Source organism: Heloderma suspectum, chromosome 4, assembly GCF_057233095.1.
Source record: "Heloderma suspectum isolate Gila_16-S chromosome 4, 16-S_ref, whole genome shotgun sequence".
Classification (NCBI taxonomy): domain Eukaryota; kingdom Metazoa; phylum Chordata; class Lepidosauria; order Squamata; family Helodermatidae; genus Heloderma; species Heloderma suspectum.
Genome location: NC_139461.1, coordinates 106,889,836 through 106,911,235, shown reverse-complemented (window position 1 = coordinate 106,911,235; position 21,400 = coordinate 106,889,836). Strand labels below are relative to the sequence as shown.

Genomic DNA, 21,400 nt, shown 5'->3' with positions numbered 1-21,400 from the left:
ATCCCATATATGAGATCCAAAAGATTCAGCTAGTGTAAGGACAAAGCTGAATCTCATATGGATTAATGCACGCAAATAATCAATAGATGGTGCTCATTTTCCCCTGCAAGAAGCAGCATATTCTGGAATTATTCATATTATCCGTAACCTCCCTGACCCAATGCCTATATTCTCTCCACTTTGTAACACCATTAAATGATTTGAGACATCAATCTGTATTTAACCATGGGCAGTGGTGTTAAACTAGGGAGCCAGATTTCCCTTAATTAAAAAAAACAACAACTCTTTGGTCCAGAACAGAACATGGGGGGGAGGGGGGAGAATTTAAAGCCAATCCTAAACATGCATGGAGCCCAATCCTAGATGTTGTTGGACTACAACCCCCACCAACCCTAACCACTGACAATTCTGGCTAGGGCTGATTGGAGTTGGAGTCCAATAATACCTAGAGGGTCAAAGCTTCCCCACCCCTCCTTACTCGGAAGTAAGTTCCATGAAGTTCCATGGGGCTCACTCTCAAGTAAATGTGCACAACTGAATCCTTACTTGGTGTAAAGGGTGGAGCGGCCTTTACATCCAAAACAAACAAGTATTTGCTATTATTTTGTGGAGAGCCACAGCTAATCCTTGTTCCTTCCTTGGCTTGTGTACCTCTATCTATATGGTACATGCAGTTGAAAACATTGCATTACATATTTCATTTTTTAGGTGTGGATGTAAAACATCTGATGTGTATATCATAAAGCATGATGTTTCCCTAACATCAATGGAAATATACGTGAATTATGCCCAAAGATATTACAGACCAGGTTTAAAATTAAAGCAAATTTTAACCCCCAAAATATTTGACTAATTGTCTCACTATTCATAAGAAAAAATCTAGCCCTTATAGTACCCATTGAAAAGGCACCACAGTTCTAGAGTACCCCTTATCTTCGGAATGTTGTTCCCAAGGTGAGAAGTAACTCATAGCATAGGTCACGATAAGCTTGTTCGGTTAATGGATACTATAAACCCACTTTCCAGAGGGATTTCCAACAACATTATTGCAGTTACAGAGATATAATCCTGTGCTGTTTACTTGAAAATGCTTGTACTAGTAATGATGGCTGTCGGCCAATCAGAGAATAGGTGTCTATGTAACCTCCAGTCATGAAGCTAAATAGTTCTAATATACTTGTGCAAATCCTTGGAACACAACCAACAAGATTGCAGGAATTCACCTAACAAGGAAAGGAGTACGGGGGAGACTGCACTTTTATCAGCAGCCAACCAAGACCTTTTTTGACAAGCACAGAACAGTCGTGTTATAAGTGTGTGAATATAGAAGCCCTGCTGGATCAGACCCAAAGGAACATATAGATGAACATTCTGTCTCCCACAGTGGCCAACCAGATTGCAACATGCTTCTTCTGAACACAGAATATTCTATTTAGCTGCCATGGCTAGCAATCACTGATAGACCCATTCTTCATGAATTTATCTGATACCCTTTTAAAAAACTTCATTTGTGAAGTTAACATATAGTTGGAAGGTACCTTGGAGATCACTTAATCCAGGTTTCCCCAACCTTGGTGCCTTCCAGATATGTTGGAATTGTAGTCCAACCCATCTGGATAGCACCAGGTTGGGGAAGATTGACCTAGTCCAACCCCCTGCCCAACAAAGGATCTGCAATGCAGGCTGTGACTACAGCATCTGTGATTAAGTACCTTCTGTGAAGGAGGACCCACCTCCCATGGCAGTCTGTTCCACTATCAAACAACTCTCCCTGTTGGGAAGTTTATCCTAAACTTTAGACAAATTCTGGTTCCAGGCAATTTCCACCCCTCAGTTCTAGTCCTGCCTCTGGAGCAAAAGAGTTCAACTCTGCTCCATCTGCCACATGAAAACCTTTCAAATATTTAAAGATGTTCTGCTATCATGTCTCCCCTTAATATTGTCATCTTCAGGCCAAACATACCCAGCTCTTTCAAGCATTGTCATAGGACTTGGTTCCAGCCCCTTCACCATCCTGACTGTTCTCTGGACGCACTCGTTTGTCAATGCCCTTCTTAAAATGTGGAACCAGAACAGGATGCAATACTCGAGTGTGGCCTAACGCAGTTAGGGGTTGGACTCGATGGTCTTATAGGCCCCTCCCAACCCTACTATTCTATGATAGCGTTTTTAAAAACTTTGTCCTAGTGCTTTTTAGGTCTTGCACTTCTGCTCATTTTTACTTTGGTTTTATTCTGTCGTTGTTTTTTAGGTTAAAAACTTTGTCCTAGTGCTTTTTAGGTCTTGCACTTCTGCTCATTTTTACTTTGGTTTTATTCTGTCGTTGTTTTTTAGGTTTTCACATTGTTTTAGTATGTTTTTATATTATACGGTTTTAAGCTTTATTTTGTGAACTGCCAAGAGAGCTTTGCAGTTGGGCAGTATAGAAATCAAATAAATACATAAATAAAACGATTACTTCTGTGGCTCTTGGATCCTGGATACTACGGATCTTCAGCATCCTTTAAAAACATATGTAAAACAGAAGTATATTAATTAATTAATTTAAAATCGATCGATCTATATATATTTAAGGTTGCTGAAGATCCCATTTTAGCCATACATACAAATGCTTATCTCACACACAGCTAATAGTTTCTGCTAGTCACAAAAGGAATCTTTTTATTTGGATGCTGCCAATCTATAAAAATTCAAATCTCCCCCCCCACCGTCCCTGGGGGGGAGGGGCTGTATTCAGGACACCCGACCTGCCTTGTCCTCACAAAACTGCTTCTCTCTGGTATTACCTTCCCTGCCTCCACTCAACAAAACCGCAGGCCTGCGACGCATGGGTTGTAACTTGACGCTACAAGGGGACGCTATCCGCCCTGCTCCAGTCTACCCATTAGCCTGAAAGATGATGTGTCATGCTATTAGTTTATCCGCGCCACCACAAGCAATTCCGAGCACAATGCTGCCCAGCTCTAGGCCCCCTTCTTCCATCCATCCATCCATCCTAGTTTCTTGCAAACAAAAAAACTCGTCAGATGCGCCTGTCGGACCGAGTGACCCACCTATGAGGTCATAAATGGAAAGATCTGGATTATTTATATTTGGGATTAGGGAAGAAAAGACAAGAGGCGGGAAGGACAGGACGATTCATCCCTCAGCCGGGGAAATGCGAATCAAGAATAAAGAGGTTAGATGCGAAGAATTAAGCGCGGGAGGGGGGAGGAAGCATGCTTGTTCGGAAATGCCCCCACCTCTGCTCTGCTTTTGAGGCTGCTTCTTTTAGGTCTAACCAAGACATCTTTAAAGTCCAGTTTCAGATCTGCATCTACTCGGGGCATCTCGCTGCTTTAGTTAGGTTGGAGGAGGGCTGCTCCTCGCCTGAGGCTGCGCTGCTGCTGCCGCCGCCGCCGCCGCTTTTTTGCCGGTCTCGAGACAGACGCAAGCCCCCAAAGCTCGCTTTCGTTGCAGGGCGAGTATTTATAGGGAGGGACGCACCGGGAGACGGCGTCCAAGCCCCATAGCTTTATTAGGAACGGGCTGGTTTTGGAATGCGCGCGGCCGGCGGGCGGATCAGGTGGCTTGTCGTCCCATCGCCGGCTCCTTTCCCGGCCTCGCTTCTCCCTCTTGGCTTGCAGGCTGCCGGCTCTGGGTGCCTGCGCGTTACTACAGCAATGCAGGCCAGCAGCGGCCTGCTGGAGACACTGCAGCACTTACGAGGCGGCGGCGGCGGCAGCGGCGACACTAATATGTGGTCGGTGGTGCCGGGGCGGGTGAGGGAGGCACCGGCAAAGGGGGGCGGGCTGGGCTTTTCAGGGGCGTGGCGAAGAAATCCGGCCCCGGACAGAAGTGGCTTCGACGCAGCAGCTCCAAATCCGGAGCCGAGTGTGGAGGAGGAGAACTGAGGGCAACCCAAGGGCAGAGGAAGCTGGGAGCGCCCATGCGACTCTTTCCCCCAAATCGTCCGTATTTATGCTTGTATGAAAATAACACGCGCTCCTCCTCGCTTTCTCTCCTTCCCCCCTGCGCCTCCTCCATTTCGTCGGTTTTGTGCGCGTTACCTCTTCGGGAGGGCTTCCCCCCGCAGGGATGCTTCATTTGTTCTGCAGACCGATTATGGAACATATTGTTTATTTCGTCATTGAGAAAATGGACCAAAGTTGCTTGCAAACTCTAGGAAAAGGTGGGAAAAACTCTTCCCCTTAATAACGAGCATAGGCAGCTGCAAGCAAACTACTGATGCTTTAATGAACCGATATGATGTTACATATCTGTGCGGGATGTGAGGTCTCATGGAAGTGCTGGTCCTTTTGTAAACATTTGTACATGATCTTTTTTTTACAGAGGTAAAAAGACCTCGTGTTTTAAATTTTTTTCTTACATTAAATACCATCTTTCCTCCAAAAAAGTTTGCAGCAGCATACACGTTTTCCTCAAAACAACCCTGTAAGGTAGGTTATGTTGACAGCCAGAGACTAACTCAATATCACCCAGTGAGTTCTATGACCAAGTGGAATTTAAAGCTGGGTCTCTCTAGTCCCACACTAACCATTACACTACACTGGCAGAGATGTAGAAATGCACTGGTGTTTGAGATCAGCCAGTTCATACAATATTTCCTCTTGCACATTTTAAGAGCTGACATGAGTAATTACTCACTGTAGCATGTAGAATAGGATTAATATAACATTTCTATATTAATTACATACCAAAGATGGTGTAACAGAAAAGAATGACTCCAGCAAACATGGCCCTTTCAGCAAAAGTGGCTATCAGAAGAAAAATAATTCGGACTGTGTCTCACAGATTAAACTTTTCAGTGGATGCTGTTTTATGATGAGCATGCAAAAAACTTCAGTCAATTATGATTTACACACAATTCTATGTCAAAATGGGCCTCTTGGCATAGCAGTTCCTTATAAAGTGTACTCTGTTCATCAATAGATACTCACGAGATACATGACTTGAAAGAGATGCATGCCTTGATATTTGCTGATATAAAGCAGTGGCTATCTGCCAGGGTATGAAAACAGATAGGTCTGGTGCTTGCTCTTTACATCTTGGTTTGCTGACATTGTAATTGCACCCCTCAGTTCTTCCTTCTGAGGGTGTCACTGTCAACTCTACAATAAATTCCCTAGCCCTTATGGAACATGACCTTACACTTGTAGGCTTGTCTGTGATTCCACATGCCTATTTTCCAGAAAGTTAGACCCTATAGTCTAACTATAGGTCAGGAACCTCTACCCCTAAGGACCCCTAATCTTACCCCTTCAGTAAGATTGTTGGATCAGGTGTCTTCAGACAATGCATGTTTATAACTGATGATGCTTCAAGTGATGATTCAATATCTGTGAATGGAGCCATCACAGATAGAACATTCATTCTGCATCACGTCAAATGCAGAGCTTTTCAACAGAAACAGTTCACGCTTTCCACTGCCAGTAGTCAAGAATGGCTATATCAGATGATATGCATGCATATGTGAAAAGAGCCCTGCAGGAAGAAGTGAGCTGCATAGCCAGAAATACTGTGGTGAAAGGGCCTAAGTCTATACAGGGAAGGGGGAGAAATAATTAATGCTGAACAGCCACATTCGAAATTCAGGCAGCCTAATATATTTAAAGTTGTTTGTGTTAAATATTAATAACATATTTTTATTGTATAATGTTTTATAACAAGTGCCTAGTGTTTGTCTAGTATCCCAGTGCCTTTGTACTAATTGGCCAGAATTACTGGAAGGTGGGAAGAGGTTTACTTCTTACTAAGCAATTGAGTAGGATAGTGCCTGCACACTTATCCTCAAATGCCTAGAAAGAAAAGGGCTAGAGAGTTAGCTTCTTTTTTAAGTGACAGTACGGGAAAGGGCCTTGGATCCCCTGAGGGAGCTAGGATTCCAGAAGTTCACCCTCCTGCCACCCACCCGTGGCTGGATAGTTCCCTCCTCTGATATGAATATACTATCTGCAAGTTTCAAAACTCCCTGAGCTGGGGAAAATATTGCATGAACTAGCTCTTAACTGCAGCTTGTGCATCATGCAGTTCTGATGTCATATTCAGTAGGACTCAAGAATCCTACTTGAACTGAGAACTGTGTAGTCATCAGGAGCTCATGGATTTAACTGTGGATGGCATTCATGGGCCCCACTTCAAATGCTATTTTAATTACCAGTATTTAAAATAGTATTTTAAAAAGTGAGGCACTCACCATTCTGCAGTATTATGAACCAGCTTTCAGCTATGGACCTTTGCTGACTATCCTGAGACATGAGCAAGATCACGGTGTTTTTCTATGAACTTTGCCTATCTGAGAAACAATAGTACTATTGTTTACAGACCTTCTGTTGCTTACTGTATTTGTCCTAGCATGCCTCTGTGTAACCCAATACTTTAGTGCACAGCAGAGTTCTAAGAAAGCCTACAAGAACTGTCTCCATTAATAGCTTAAAAAGTAAAAGCATTTGCAAAGAAAGAGTATAATTCTGTGCCATCAACTCAGGAACACTATTTCCCCTTTAGCAGATTTTAATACATTAGTAGTAGTAGTAGCAGCAGCAGCACACCAACTATAATATCCAGTACAAGTATTGTCATTTTGATCTCAGGGAAGCCTTTCGCTGACAGGCTTTTAGACTGGGAGTTGAACACTTTTGTTCTGTTGCCTTGTGGTACGTTTAATTGACTTCACCTAACTGCTGCTCTGTTCTGTTTGGTTGTTGGAGGGTGCAATCCTATGGGGATAGTCGGCCGCCTCTGAACTCGGAGGTGGACGACTATCCAATGGTGGGTGGGCGGAGCGGATCTACTCCTCTGTGCTCTGGCCGCCCTGTATTTGTGGCTAGGCGGCTGATTTCAGCTGTCTAACCAGGGTGCCTTGGAGCGGGGAGACAGGAAGCCAGACAGTGCATAGGAAGCATTGTACCAACACTTCGTGGTCCCCACCCCACCCCCAGGAATGCCCCCTTTTCAGTCGCTCTGCGCTGCTCTTCCGAACACGGTGCCAGGGACGAACCAGGCCTCCTATAAGGGGGCGAGGAGTCAGATTTCTGAGAACTGAGCTCGGAGCACTGGCTCTGAGCTTGGTTCCCATAAACCGAAAAATCCTATGGCTGTCCAGACACTGCCTAGTGGCCATAGGGTTGTGCCCTCAATCTTTTTCCAACTCCACCACCCCATATATTGTTTTGTATTGTGTTTATTTTTAAATCTATATTTTGATTGTATATTTTAGACACTGTTGTAAGCCGCCTTGGGCACTAACAGAGAAAGGCAAGATATAGGTTCAATAAATAAATAAAAATTTGTTTGCATTGTGTGTGTGTTTTGGGAATAAAAGAGCAGTGAGTTAGAAGCCCCAGAACATTATCTTGTTGCCTTTTTACCGGTGTCAAATTCTGATTCAGTCCTTGAATGCATAAACACATCTGAGGCTGAAGATAGTTCAGAGAAGGTTATTATTTTCCCAAGTTAACTGGCTCACACAACCCCATATTAAAGCCATATATGTCCTTGTGTGCCCAGATGAACCTCCCTAACCACATCTAACCTCTTGCCCTCCCCATTTAACACCTTTCTCATGCTCTTCCTTCCCAAGCAGTTTCTAGCAGTAGAAGGAGGAACTACCAAGGGGTATAAATTTAGAGCAAGCTTACAAAGGAGCCCAATTCTACAACCACAAAGGAAGCCCAAGATGAGAAAACCTCAAGGAAAATGATTAAGCAGATACAGAAGTTAAGCACCTGGACAAGGAGAAGGTAAATTCTATTCATTTCATTATTTAATCATCAACTGAAGCTGAAAAAAGGGTACAGCAAGGCCACTGCATGCCAGGAGCTAAGTCCCAGGGAGGATGTTATTGTCGGGCAGCAGTGGATAACATTTTTCAGCCCAAGGGTTGAACTCCAATCTAGGAAAGCTCTTGGGGGTTGCGTTGTATCTGTGGGTGTGACCAAAGGCACACTGGGTAGGGGCAAAGGAAAAGTGGGCATGGCCAAAATAGGATTATTACTGATTTTAAGCCTACTCAGAAGTAAGCAGGATAAGGCTTCTGCACATCTACCCAGAAGTAAGCAGGACTGAATCACTTGGCAGCACTTTCAAATAGCATCCAAGACTCTGTAAATCTACGCAAAAGTAAGCATGTCTAATCACAAGTAAGCAGGACAAGCCTCAGAGATAAGAAGGACTGAGACCTCAATTCTATGCTTATTTAAACAAAAAAAGTCCTACAACTCTCAGCATACCCCAGCATTGAGCTCTGAATCACTCGGCAGCTTCTTCCCTAGTCCCCACCTCTTTTGTCCTGCAGGGAAAAGCAAGAGCCTTTCCCTGCTACACAGTGCCAAAAGCTCCCTTTCTCGCTGCACAGCATGGAAAAAACTCTTATCTCTAATTAGCTGCTTATCAGAGATAAGAGCTTTTAATTGGCGGAAGTGGAGAAGGGGCCTGGGGAAGATGCTGGCAGCCCAGATGGGAAACCCCCATGGGCCATATCTTGCCTGCAAGCCAGAAGTTCCCCATCTGCTGTGGAAAATTACAGCTCCTAGGGGAAAATGTTGTAGAAACTTGCAATTTTTTCAGCTCTGCTGCAACAATGGAGCCTTGATTGGCTGCAGCAAACCTCAACCAAACACCTAGAATAAACATCCTTGAGAACGTTAACAAGCATGTGGATGGGGTGATCCAGCAGACGTTGCATGCTTTTGACCCAAGTCCCTCACCAAAGACTGCAGAGTAAACTTAGTAGGCATGGGATAAGAGGATGGGTTCTCTTATGGATTGGTAACTGGTTAAAGAACAGGCAGGTGTGAAAAAGGCAAATTCCATCCTAGGGATTATTAGAAAAGGGGTCAAAAATAAAACCACCAATATAATGCCTTTGTACAAATCTATGGAGTGACCATACTTGGAATACTGTGTACAGTTCTAGTCACTGCATCTCAGAAAGGATATTATAGAGCTAGAAAAGATCCACAGAATGGCAGCTTAAATTATCAGGGATGGAGCAACTCCTCTACAAAGAAAGGTTACAATATTTGAAGCTTTTTAGTTAGAAAAAAAGTGAGTAAGGGGGGATAGGCCCAGCATCAGGGGTTGGCATAGACAGGCAGCTCCTGAGGGCCCAGTGGCTCAGATGGGCCTACCCCCGCTTCTGAGACTGCTGCTGCAGCTGCCACCACCTTCCTCTTCTTCCATTTCCTCCTAGCCCAATGGCTGAAAGGTCTGGGCCTGCAGGGCCTGCTGTGTGTCATATTAAAAGTTTTTTTAACTTACGTTTTGAGCAGCAGCAATCTGGGCCAATCAGACACTGCCTTTGTGGGGGGACTAGATATAGGCCTTTCACCTGATCCAGCAGGGCTCTTCTTATGTTCTTGTCCATGTAGGTTTTGTGTTTGACCAGATACAAAACAAAACAAATGTGAGGAAAACAGCAGAAAAAGGAGGGGACAACAGCTCCCTAGCAAATGCCCAGAAGGGGACATGTCTCTCATTGCAACTTTAACTTTTTGCGCTACCTTCGCTTATTTTTTAATTAAAGGATAAATGAGGGTAGATAAGAGAACATTCACTTGTGGTACTATAGCTTTCATGTCTTCTAAAGGCCATGAAAATATCCTATTTACTGTCTGTAATGGACTCGTAGCTGGAAAGCAGAGCATGATACTCCTTTCATTTTCAGGCCAAGAGCAGAAGAAAAATGATACAGCTGCCTGTTTTCTGCATTCAAGCCCTGTACTTTCTTATTATCTGTACCTTCCATGCAGTATTGTAGGCACAACCCTATTTTGGCAGGAACCGATGGTGCTATCCAGATAAGAAGTACCTTATTTTTAGTTTGACTTCTCTAGTTTGAACCAGCCATTGTATTTGAATGTTGGGTTCCAGAGTTGTAGCAGGTGAAGTTCATGAGTCAATCTAATGTATAGCTGCCTTTGGGTTGGATTCAAGATTTGCCTTCTGCAAGAGGCTCCACTCACAGAAGGTCCCCCCTCCACCTGATTTTTGGGGATCCCACTGCTATTACCACAGCTCACCCCATTCAGCAGGGTCTCCTGACTCCTGTGTAGCATTTTCAGTGCCTGAAGGGGCTCCCATGGGAAGGAGGGGGTGTGGAAGTCCACTTTCACCAGCCCAGTTGCTCACGCTTAAATCTGGATCCAACCCTTAATTTTTATTTAATTTTATGGCACTGTTTTCATGAACAATAGTTTTATTATATGCTTCACGAGATGACTGTGTGCCATTTACTTCAGCTTTTAATTTCAGTAGGAAAAATTTTTTTCCCACTAGTCAAAGGGGATTTAACACCAAAAAAGATCCAGAGCAGCTTTTAAATTGAGTTCTGGGGGAAAGCCAACAGGAACTGGGAAGCATCCGGTTTGAGACATCATCCCTTAGGAATGGTGGTGTAATGTAGATGATTCAGGTTCTCTAAATGGGTATAGGGTGACTTTGTTAAAAGCATTCAGAGCCAAATGACAGTTGTTTGAAGAGAGCAAACAATTGTAGAAAAAAGGCACACAAAAATACATTTGAAGAGGAACACAGTGCATAAGATAATTATATGCTAATGTCAGAAGCCTCAAAGCCAAGATGGAGAAATTGGAATGTTTACTACTAAAAGAGAACATAGACAGGGCATATAAGAAACCTGATGGACCAGTGTGTACCAAAATAGACATTACTTTAAATCTATATCTAGCAGCTATGTCTTTTTAACGTTTTTATTCTAGATCAGGACCCTAACATTGGAGAATACTTATTTTTATATTTATTGAAATTAGGAATCGCCCTATAGCAGAATCTCTCAAGGCAACGTACATAATAAAAACAAAAACAATAAACCAAGGGGATAGGGTGGGTTTTAAGATCTGGATCAGGCCCTCTAAACCTACTCTAGAGTAAACTTGAAAACATTGCTTCTAGATAGCGATTTAATGTAATGTCTGTTTTGGCCCTGAGAATCAGTCGTATATAGTTATCTCTGGATATACATGTATAGAAAAGACAGAGACGGGCATATTGAGTGCTAGGATTGCTCTATATGCCAAAGGGAGCATGAAGTCCAATAAACTAGGAAATGCATAGAACAACTTAATTTATAGAACCACTGTGGGTGGAAATACCACGCCCCAAAACAAATATTGTAGTAGGGACATACTGTTCACCTCCTTTAAGGGTGATCTTGAGATGTCCTGCCTTGTCAAGAAATTTCTTTACTTTGTTGGGTGGGTATTGTAGTTACAAGAATGCAACATCCTTGCACAACAATTATAAGCTGGTAGGAAGAGCGTATCTGGCTACCAACCACTAATACGGCACAATACAACACAAATATTATGCAATACTACCCAATATTTGCTAATATAAATATTAGCAAATATTGGGTAGTATTGTACAATTGTTTCTCTTTACTTCTGCGTGTTTCTCTTTACGTCTGCTCTTTACCTGCCCAGAAGCCTGTGTTTCACTCAAGGCAAGAGACAGATCTGAGTTAGAGCCGCCCTTTATGGTTTCAGAAATGGAGGTCCAGCCATTGCTTCTTTGTCCCAGATTGGTAGGTGTAATCTGATACCCACAACATCTACCAGTAACTAATTCATTCAATCTGAGATCTCCATCTTGAAACTGAGGCCTGATTCACACATAATGACAAACCCAGAGTATGGGTTGTGGTTTTAAGCTTTCATATTTTATATTGTTTTATGCTGCACTCTGTGGTTTTAATTTTTGTGAACCACCCAGAGAGCTTCAGCTATTGGGCAGTATAGAAATGAAAATAAATAAAATAAAGAAGGTTGTTGAATTGTGGGTTGTCATTATATACAAACCTTGTACTATGGTTTAACTATGGCTTGTTAACAATGAACAACCCAGGAAGAGAACTCATGGTTTGTTGTTCGGTTGTGAATTCTGGGTTGTTCATGGTTTACAATCCGTAGTTAAACCATAGTGCAGGGTTCTAACGTAACGACAGCCTATCGTTCAACAATAACCCACAATTCAATGGCAACCCATATTCAGCCTTACTCTGGCTTGTCATTACATGTGAACAAGGTCTGAGTCTAAGCTGCAGACCTCATGGCTACAATATCTGGCCTTTTTTGTCCCTTTCCCATCCAGTCCTTGCTTTTTGTACCATCTAGCCTGACAAAGAGTTCTGCAGAACTTGAATGTTTGCGTTTTGTGGCATTTTGGTTGGTCCTAATAAAGGTATTGCCTAACCGTGGACTATGTGTGAGGAAAATCACACATTTTACTTGGAACAGAATTTATTAGGTCATAGCCATTTAAAAACCACTGCAAGCACATTAACCATGGCTGGGTAAGAAATAAAATATTAATTGGCATGCCCAATAGCACCATCTACTGGTGTGAAGCATCACAAATTTATAATTAATTAAATACTAGTTATGTATTAGCAATACAGAATCCATGCAAACCAAACAAACCCTGGGTGTACTTGGGCTTGTACACTGTTGGATGAATGAGTAGGACAGAGAACTAAACTATGATCAGAACAATGTATGCCTCTTAGGCTTCTTAAAAGTTTGTCAAGTGGAAGCAAGTTCCTTGCGGTTAAAGGTGTGACAAAAGGTCCTTTAGGGGGTTTTTCAAACCGTGGTAATAATTGTTCTTATGCTGTGATAGAAGCAAATTAAAGCACTGTTAATGTACTTTGAAAGGGTTTACTTAGCTACTTATAATTTTAATGCAGTTCAAATAGGCCTTTATGCTAAAAAAAATTTCCAGGCAAAGTGCTTCTTATTTTAATAAAATATTACTCCCTGGTTTCTCCTCTATATATGGACCCAGGCCATGGCTGTTCTAAAGTTATGGTATCCTAATGTTAAACCATTTCCATATCTCTCCACAGGTGGCCACGTTTAAGGGAAGGCTGAGGCAACATTTGCAAACCATACAGAAAGTGCTTTGGGACCCTTAGGGATGAAAACTGTGATACTGTAAACTATTATTCATTTGCTTTTCTCAGGACACACCGTGCTAATAAGCTCCGCTTTCATCTTTAGTTCCCCGGATTAAATTGTCAAAAAATCTCCATAATAAAATGAACCTTTGCTCTCTACAGACTTATAATCACTGCTATTTGAATTCAGCTTTATAAAGAGAAATGCCTGTGCTCAGTGACTGGCTCTTATGCAATCAAATACCTCCTTATTCTCATCATTTTCAGTTGCTTCTGCTAATATTTCCCTCTCATTTACTGCATGACGGCTTACAGAACAAGGGACATATACAACAAAAGAGTTATACATAAGTTTTGTTGCTGATGATCATTCCATATATGTTTTATGTTCTAAGTAGAAATCTATCCATGATTATTTAAAATGACATGCTTTAAAAAGACAGACCTAAGCTGTGACACATGGGTTTTCTGCAAGTTCTGCTTTGCAAAGAAAGTCCTGCCACCAAATTTAAGAAATCTCTCACCAAGGAAAGGGGGGTTTGTACAACAAACACATTGTGCGATATTATCTTCAGCGATGTATTTCATCAGCCACATTACTATCCTCACCACTAGAGGTGGATCCATCCACATTTTAGTGTAATGAACTGGCCAGTAGGAAGATGATGATATGCAGATGTGCAAGTCACTATCCATGTAACCATAAATTTTGTGTGTGTACATTCTGACAGGAGAAATTTCTGTTTCATTCTTCTAACACACGTGATAGAGAATTACAAAGAGAAATTATGAAGTAGATGACAGAGGAAATTACATAGTTTTGCAACCCTGAACTGATACAAAAGGCTCATTACTTACATATATTAATTAGATGTACAATTTATTAATGTAGCTCTGAGATATTTTAAATTTATTTTTTCTTTATTGTATGTTTATGCACTTTATGTTTATCGTAAAATAAAGTATTTTTTAAATTGCTCTAAAGTTGGTAATACTTATTTCAAAACATCAATGTTGATATTTTGCACTCAGAAGTATTTATAGTCAAGGAATGCATAGATTGCAGTATAGAATGGCAGCCATATTGAATATCTATTAATAGATGAAATTATTATGAACTGTTGGATTCATTATACAGCTATGGAAATAAGAAAAACTAACGCTTACTGTATCTTTAAATTTAATTAGCCTCACTAAACTGTCAGCACGATCAATCCCTTTTTCTTGATCTCAGTTTATTCTAGCTATAATTACTGTAATGAATCATAGAATCATAGGGTTGGAAGGGAGCTACAAGACTATCGAGTCCAACCCCCTGCTCAATGCAGGAAGCCTGATACCCAGGCGGTCTCCCATCCAACTACTAACCAGGGCTGACCCTGCTTAGCTTCCGAGAACAGATGAGTTCGGGCACAGACAACCCATGTGCATTTATGTGCCCCTAGCCAAGCTAATGTAGAAGTTGCATACTGAAAGTGCGACATGAACATAGGAATATGGTTAGGAAATATTGAGTACACGTGACGCTTTCACAGTTAAAGCCAGGGTTCAGGCCCTCAGGCCTGGGGAGCAAATCCAGCCATCCTGAGGTCCCAATCCTCTGTTCCAGGGCTGGCCCTACCATTAGATGGGTGAGGCAGTTGCTTCAGGTGGCAGATGCTAGGAGGCAGCAGAAAGGTGTTCAAGGAAAGAACTGTGTGCCATGCAGCCTACTCTGCACCCCCTAAGTTAGCCTGCTGCCTTCATGTTCATTGGAGAACATCCCATAATTAGTGTTGAAGACAGATTCATCTGCCAGTCCACTCAGCTTTTGTACATGGAATGGGAAGGGATGCCGTCTTGTCCTTTGCTGGCCCTGAAAAGCAAAATGTCCTGGGCCAGCCCTCCCTGGCCCCACGTCCTTTCCCCCAAGCATTGATTGAAGGTTTCCTGGCTTTTGTGCAGCAGGTCCCACTTCCACAACAGAATTGGCAGGACCCACCGCTTGCGGAAAGGAATTAGCAGGGTGAACATAAGAAGAGCCATGCTGGATCAGACCAAGGGTCCATCTAGTCCAGCATTCTGTTCACAGTGACCAACCAGCTGTCTATCAGGAACCCACAAGCAGGGCATGAGTGCAACAGCACCCACCCTCCTGTGTTCCCCAGCAACTGGTGTACATAGGCTCACTGCCTCTAGTACTGGAGGTAGCACATAGCCATCAGGACTAATAGCTGTTGATAGGCTTTTCCTCCAGGAATTTGTCCAACCCCTTTTTAAAGCCATCCAAATTGGTGGCCATCACTACATCCTGTGGTAAAAAATTCCATAGTTTAACTATGCGCTGTGTGGAGAAGTACTTCCTTTTATCTGTCCTGAATCTCCCACCAGTCAGCTTCATGGGATGACCCTGGGTTCTAGAATTTTGAGAGAGAGAGAGAGAGATGTTTCCCTGTCCACCATCTCCACACCATGCATAATTTTGTACACCTCTATCATGTCTCCCTGTACCCTCCTTTTTTCCAAGCCAAACAAGTCCAACTGTTGTAACCTTCCCTCAGAGGGGAGATGCTCCAGCCCCTTGATCATTTTAGTTGCCCTTTTCTGCACTTTTTCCAGCTCTGCAATAGCTTTTTTTAGGTATGGTGACCAGAACTGTACAGCGAATTCTAAGTGTGGTCACACCATAGATTTGTATAAAGGCAGTATAATATTGACAGTTTATTCTCAGTTCCTTTTCTAATTATGCCTAACATGGTGTTTGCCCTTTTTACAACACCCACACACTGGGCCAACATTTTCATCAAGCTGTCCACCACAACCCCAAGTTCTCTTTCTTGTTTGGTCACTGCTAGTTCAGTTCCCATCAAGTTATACTTGAAGATGGGATTTTTTGCCCCAACGTGCATCACTTTACACTTGCTTACATTGAACCGCATTTGCCATTTGGATGCCTGTTCTCTCACTTTTGAGAGATCCTTTTGGAGCTCCTCACAATCCCTTTTTGTCTAAACCACCTTAAATAATTTGGTGTCACCCGCAAACTTGGCCACTTCATTGCTCACTCCTAATTCCAGATCATTTATGAACAAGTTGAAGAGCATTGGTCCTAATACAGATCCCTGTGGGACCCCACTATTTACTACCCTCCATGGGGAGAATTTACCATGTATTCCTACTCTCTGCTTTCTGTTCTTTAACCAGTTACTGATCCATAAGAGAACCTGTCCTCTGATTCCATGACTGCTAAGTTTGCTCAGAAGTCTTTGGTGAGATACTCTGTCAAAAGTCTTTTGGAAGTCCAACTAGACAATGTCTAACGGATCACCCCTGTTTACATGTTTTTTTACTAGGTTACCTAGTCTACCCTACCCTAGTTTATTGACTAGGGATTAGGCTACCTTGAGCCTTTAGGAAAATGTGGGTATAAATTCTAATATATAAAACCATCTGCATTTTTCTTCTTCCTCATGTTCTCATGGGGGAACTCAGGTACTTCCATAGATACGCCAGCAGAGGGCAGCTTTGCAACTGCTACTCAATTCAGTGTGCTGAACATTCTGGCTTTTAAGAAAGTAGAATGATTCCTATTCAACATTTGACTTTGAGGAACGTTTCCTGTCTGAGAATTAAATATATATATTTGTGTATTCTAATGGATCATTATGTCCTCAGAAAGTACTTATCCCTGAATTTTTTTTTTTAAATGCCAAATTAGTATTTCAAAGCTTGTAATTCCCATGATATTAACACATGGGGACATACCATCCAAAACATGTCCATCCATTCATTACAGTTAATTTGCCTCCCATCTTAAAATATTCGGGGGGGGTAATCCCATGAATTGTCCTATAACAAAGTATACATAGTGCAAAGGGCTTTATATTTCAATGGTCATAGAATCACAGAGCTGGAGAGGCTTTGTAAGCCATCTAATCCAAGCCAGAAAATCAAGTCTCTGTTTGAAGACCTCCAACGAGAAAGAGCCCACCACACCTCATGGAGCTTCTTCACACAGAGCTTGTATCCTGTTGAGATTGGTTACTCACAGAAGGTTGCAGGTCCTTTAGATTATGTTATTAACCTCCAGGGCGTGTCCCACACTAAATAACCTGTATTCCATTTTTTTAAAAGATCAGAGATAATGAGCTATCAAATTATAGCGCTTGAGTTCTGCTTGAGTTACCTGGTGAAAAGAAGAAAACTAGCAATAAGAAGAGCTAGACCACAGTGCCATCTAGCGACTGTATAATGAAACATATTGAAGACTCAGATAAGGGGGGGGGGAGAAAGGAAGCACATGTAAAGGGAGTCCGTTGTGATCTTGCATTTAAAACCAAAGCAGAAAGCCCCATTTTAAATTCAGGATTTTAGGCTGGTGTAGAGAAGCTCTAGGTAATGGTTTCCATTGTCAAATTGCTCTTAACCATCATTGAGGTAGTACAGGGGGCAGAGCAACCCTAACCCCTGCTAGAGGCTGGCTCCCTTCGCCTGGGTCTCTTTATCTTTAAACTGGACTGAGAGTGTGTTTCAAGTGGTGTTTGCGGTCACTGAAGAATCAGGCAAGAGTGATATGAAATCAAGTCAAACAAACATGCTTCCAATTCCTCAGCCCCTGCACAGCTCTGACACTGCACTAGTGTGCTTAGTCACTTCCTGGTAGTTATTCTTTCAATGTGTGGCTTCCCTCTGTGTCACTGAGTTACTCTTCCTATCTGCTACTCCATCCATCCTACCTAGTTCTTCCACATACATTGATACAGACGGGACAGCCTTCCAAAGACAGAACAGCTTCAAACAGGACTGTCCTCTGCAAAGTAGGACACATAGCCAACCTACAATCAACAATGCAGCTTAGAACACACACAATGCTCTTCTGTGGTTGCACATTGCAGAGGAAAATCAATAGTTTTTAATCAACTTTTTATTGTGAGTTTTAACAAAACAAACAAAAAACATAACACCAAAAATAAAAAATATAACAACATATTCAAAAAGTCTCAATATTCTACGGAGAAAAAAAGAAAACGAATAGATTACATATAAACTGTAGTAAAAGTAGACCAGATATCCAAATATAAGTTCATTTGCAAGTTACGCCTATATACCAGTCTTTCAAATGTTGCTAGTGTTGTTACTTCTTTAGTCCACTGCATTATAGCAGTGAGGTTTTATCCTTCCAGGATTGTAGTATCAGTAGCAACCAAAAGCATGCAAAAGATCCATTTATGCTGACCATGTGTTACATGCCAAAAAGCAGGTAAGTAATTTAAGAGAATATTTACATCAGTAAATATTAAAGAACTTTCCAATACAAAATGTATCCGTATATTAACTTCTTCCCAAAAGGAGACAACTATTGGGCATTTCCAAAACATGTAAATAAGAGAAGTGTTAACTGCATTACACCTCCAACAATTACCCAAGGTTGACAAACCTTTATTAAAGAGACATTGTGGTGTCCAATAGACCTGAAACAAAAGTTTTTGCTGAATAAGGTGTAACTGAAGATCCACAGAGATATCCAATACAGATGCCAAAACAGGGGTCCATTGATTAGACAAAATAGGACATCCAATTCCCTATTCCATTCCTGCTGTAGACCACGTGTAGCATATTTATTAATGGATAAGTATTTGTAAACATGAATCATGGGTCAATGTATCTGGTCAGCTTCAATAAGTGTTTCCAATAGCAAAGGAGACGCCGAGGCAGTAAAAGCAGCAGGACCGACTCTAGATACTAACAAATGTTTCAGTTGCAAATACTGCCATTCTGTTGTAGCGGGCAAATCAAATTTGATTCGCAAAGTTGAAAATAGAAAAAATTCTTCATCAACACCCAATAATTGATCCAGGGCATAATTAAGATAATATAAGATAATTATATCTGTCCAAATCTGCCACAAGAACATTTTCTTTCCAATTCTGAAATCTGGATTTCCCCATAAAGTCAACTTAGCATGGGAAAATGGGTTCAAACTGTAATTGGTGTGACGTTATACTCCATACATCTCTGACTGCCAAGATTGTGGGAGGAGCTCTATGTGCCTTAATATGTCGAGAACCTAATGCCATCCATTTGGAGAGAGGCTCCAGACAAGAAGATTCCAACACTGACCAAGGTGGAAAATCAAATCTGAGTGGAAAAGATCAAAATTGACTGTGTGGATCATAACAAATTGTGGCAAGTTCTTGGTGGAATGGGGATACCAAGTCATCTTGTCTGCCTCCTCAGGAATCTGTATAACGACGAAGTAGCGACGGTAAGAACAGACCACAGAACAACGGACTGGTTTAAGATTGGGAAAGGAGTACGGCAGGGTTGTATACTCTCACCCTACCTATTCAACCTGTACACAGAACACATCATGCGACGTGCTGGGCTTGATGAAGCCAAGGCTGGAGTTAAAATCGCTGGAAGAAACATTAACAATCTCCGATATGCAGATGATACCACTTTGATGGCTGAAAGCGAGGAGGAGCTGAGGAACCTCATGACAAAGGTGAAAGAAGAAAGTGCAAAAGCTGGGTTGCAGTGAAACCTAAAAAAAAAACAAGATTATGGCAACCAGCTTGATTGATAACTGGCAAATAGAGGGAGAAAACGTGGAGGCAGTGGCAGACTTTGTCTTCCTAGGCGCAAAGATTACTGCAGACGCTGACTGCAGCCAGGAAATCAGAAGACGTTTACTACTTGGGAGGAGAGCAATGACAGATCTTGATAAAATAGTTAAGAGCAGAGACATCACACTGACAACAAAGGTCCTCATAGTTAAAGCAATGGTATTCCCCGTAGTAACCTATGGCTGCAAGAGCTGGACCATAAGGAAGGCTGAGCGAAGGAAGATAGATGCTTTTGAACTGTGGTGCTGGAGAATTCTGAGAGTGCCTTGGACTGCAAGAAGATCAAACTAGTCCATACTCTAGGAAATAAAGCCAGCCTGCTCACTTAAGGGAATAATATTAAAGGCAAAACTGAGGAACTTTGGCCACATAATGAGAAGACAGGATACCCTGGAGAAGATGCTGATGCTAGGGAAAGTGGAAGGCAAAAGGAAGAGGGGCCGATCAAGGGCAAGATGGATGGATGATATTCTGGAGGTGACGGACTCGACCTTGGGGGAGCTGGGGGTGGCGATGGCTGACAGGAAGCTCTGGGGTGGGCTGGTCCGTGAAGTCACAAAGAGTAGGAAGCGACTGAATGAATAAACAACAACAATGTAGCAAGATCCAGAAAACCGAACCCACCAAGGATGATCAATAATGAAGAACAAGGTAACTTTCAAGGAAGGTTGTTTGCCATTAGGGCAGCCACTTGTGAATTCCCAAAAAGAGGACATGAATCACTGAAAAAGAGCACAAAAAAGATGCCTACTTGCATAAAATTCACATACGCTAGTTTATACTTATAGATGCAATTTAAAATAATTATTATACTTTAAATAGAAATATAGTATATCTCACGATGGAAGACTGTGACCTGTGTTCCTTGCTCAGTCTGCTGTCCAGATGCTGCTGATGGGTATCTTCAAGGCCCAGCTCTTCCTTCTGATGGTTCTTTAAAACAGAATTGGACTGGATAGTCCTTCAAATAGAGGAAGCCTTCAAAATAGAGAGCAGTCTTCCAGCAGCCCTTCAAACAGAGGAGTGTCCTGCATGAAAGAGGACACATGGCCACCTTATGCCATTACTAATCTTCTCATTGAGGAAAGCTGGAGTTCCCTGCAACCCCAGTTTCAAAATCATTGGAATATGAGACAATTGTAGAGGTGTGCAGTCATTCTGAAAAGTATCGGTAACATTCAAGATAAAAACCAACCAAACAAGGGAGAATTAAAAGGGGGGAAATAACTAATATTAACAGTGAGATTTTGGATGTCTAGCATGGGGCAGAATCCTATGCTGCTGTTGCATCTCTATTATTTGTGTTGTGCCACTGGGACCCATCACTAGTGCAACAGGAAGGTAGTACTTCCTAGAACAGCCCCAGAAAAGAGCTTAAACTCTGCTTTCCAGAATGGGACAGATCAGCAGAGCTCCCTTCTGCTAGCTCTGCTGACCTGTTCCATTCTGGAAATGTGTGTTTGGCTTGTTCCCAGCTGCTTTAGAAAGCACTAGCTTCCCGTTGCAGTAGTGCTGAGTGCACTCGCTGGTGCACAAGCAGCATTGAACACAGCCCATGGCAAACAACTGAAAAGCTAAACAAAAGCACATTCTTCCCGAGTCTAGATTTCAACAGACTTGAAAAGGTGCTTTAGCTATATTGTGCGCAAAACTTTTGGAAGAGAGTCAGAGAACTGGATACAGATCTTGTGCTGTTGAGAAAGAAAGCTGGAATGGGCCCGGAAACCTTTTACTGCATATTTAAAACACCGCGCATACATTGTTTATTCAAAAAGATCTCTCTTTGACAGGTTATCTGCATAAAAATGTGCAAGCTGGAGATGATGTCACATGACATTTGAGTAGTTTATAACATAAAATGGCAACATGCAATAGAAGC

At 42.1% G+C, this 21,400-nt stretch overlaps 1 protein-coding gene and 1 long non-coding RNA gene across 9 annotated transcripts in view; one reads left to right on the top strand and one right to left on the bottom strand.

The window, feature by feature from the left end:
- Positions 1-3,710, bottom strand: part of GMPR (guanosine monophosphate reductase) — a 64,677-nt gene extending 60,967 nt beyond the window's left edge. For 4 of the 5 annotated variants that reach the window (XM_084850256.1, XM_084850260.1, XM_084850259.1 and 1 more), the window contains exon 1: positions 3,243-3,710. In XM_084850256.1, coding sequence (XP_084706382.1) covers positions 3,243-3,329 — 87 coding nt within the window. In that variant the 5' untranslated portion in view covers positions 3,330-3,710. Of the gene's footprint in view, positions 1-1,963 lie in introns of all 5 variants that reach the window. The other variant, XM_084850258.1, reaches the window with a different exon arrangement.
- LOC146347248 (uncharacterized) lies at positions 2,800-13,988 on the top strand. 4 transcript variants are annotated; one of them, XR_014790215.1, is made up of 3 exons: positions 2,800-3,178; positions 7,586-7,742; positions 12,866-13,988. It is a non-coding gene; the product is annotated as an uncharacterized LOC146347248 (long non-coding RNA). The 4 variants fall into 4 exon arrangements; XR_014790214.1 differs by having other exon boundaries at positions 2,816-4,171; positions 7,583-7,742; XR_014790213.1 differs by having other exon boundaries at positions 2,817-4,171.
- The last annotated feature ends 7,412 nt before the right edge of the window (positions 13,989-21,400 follow it).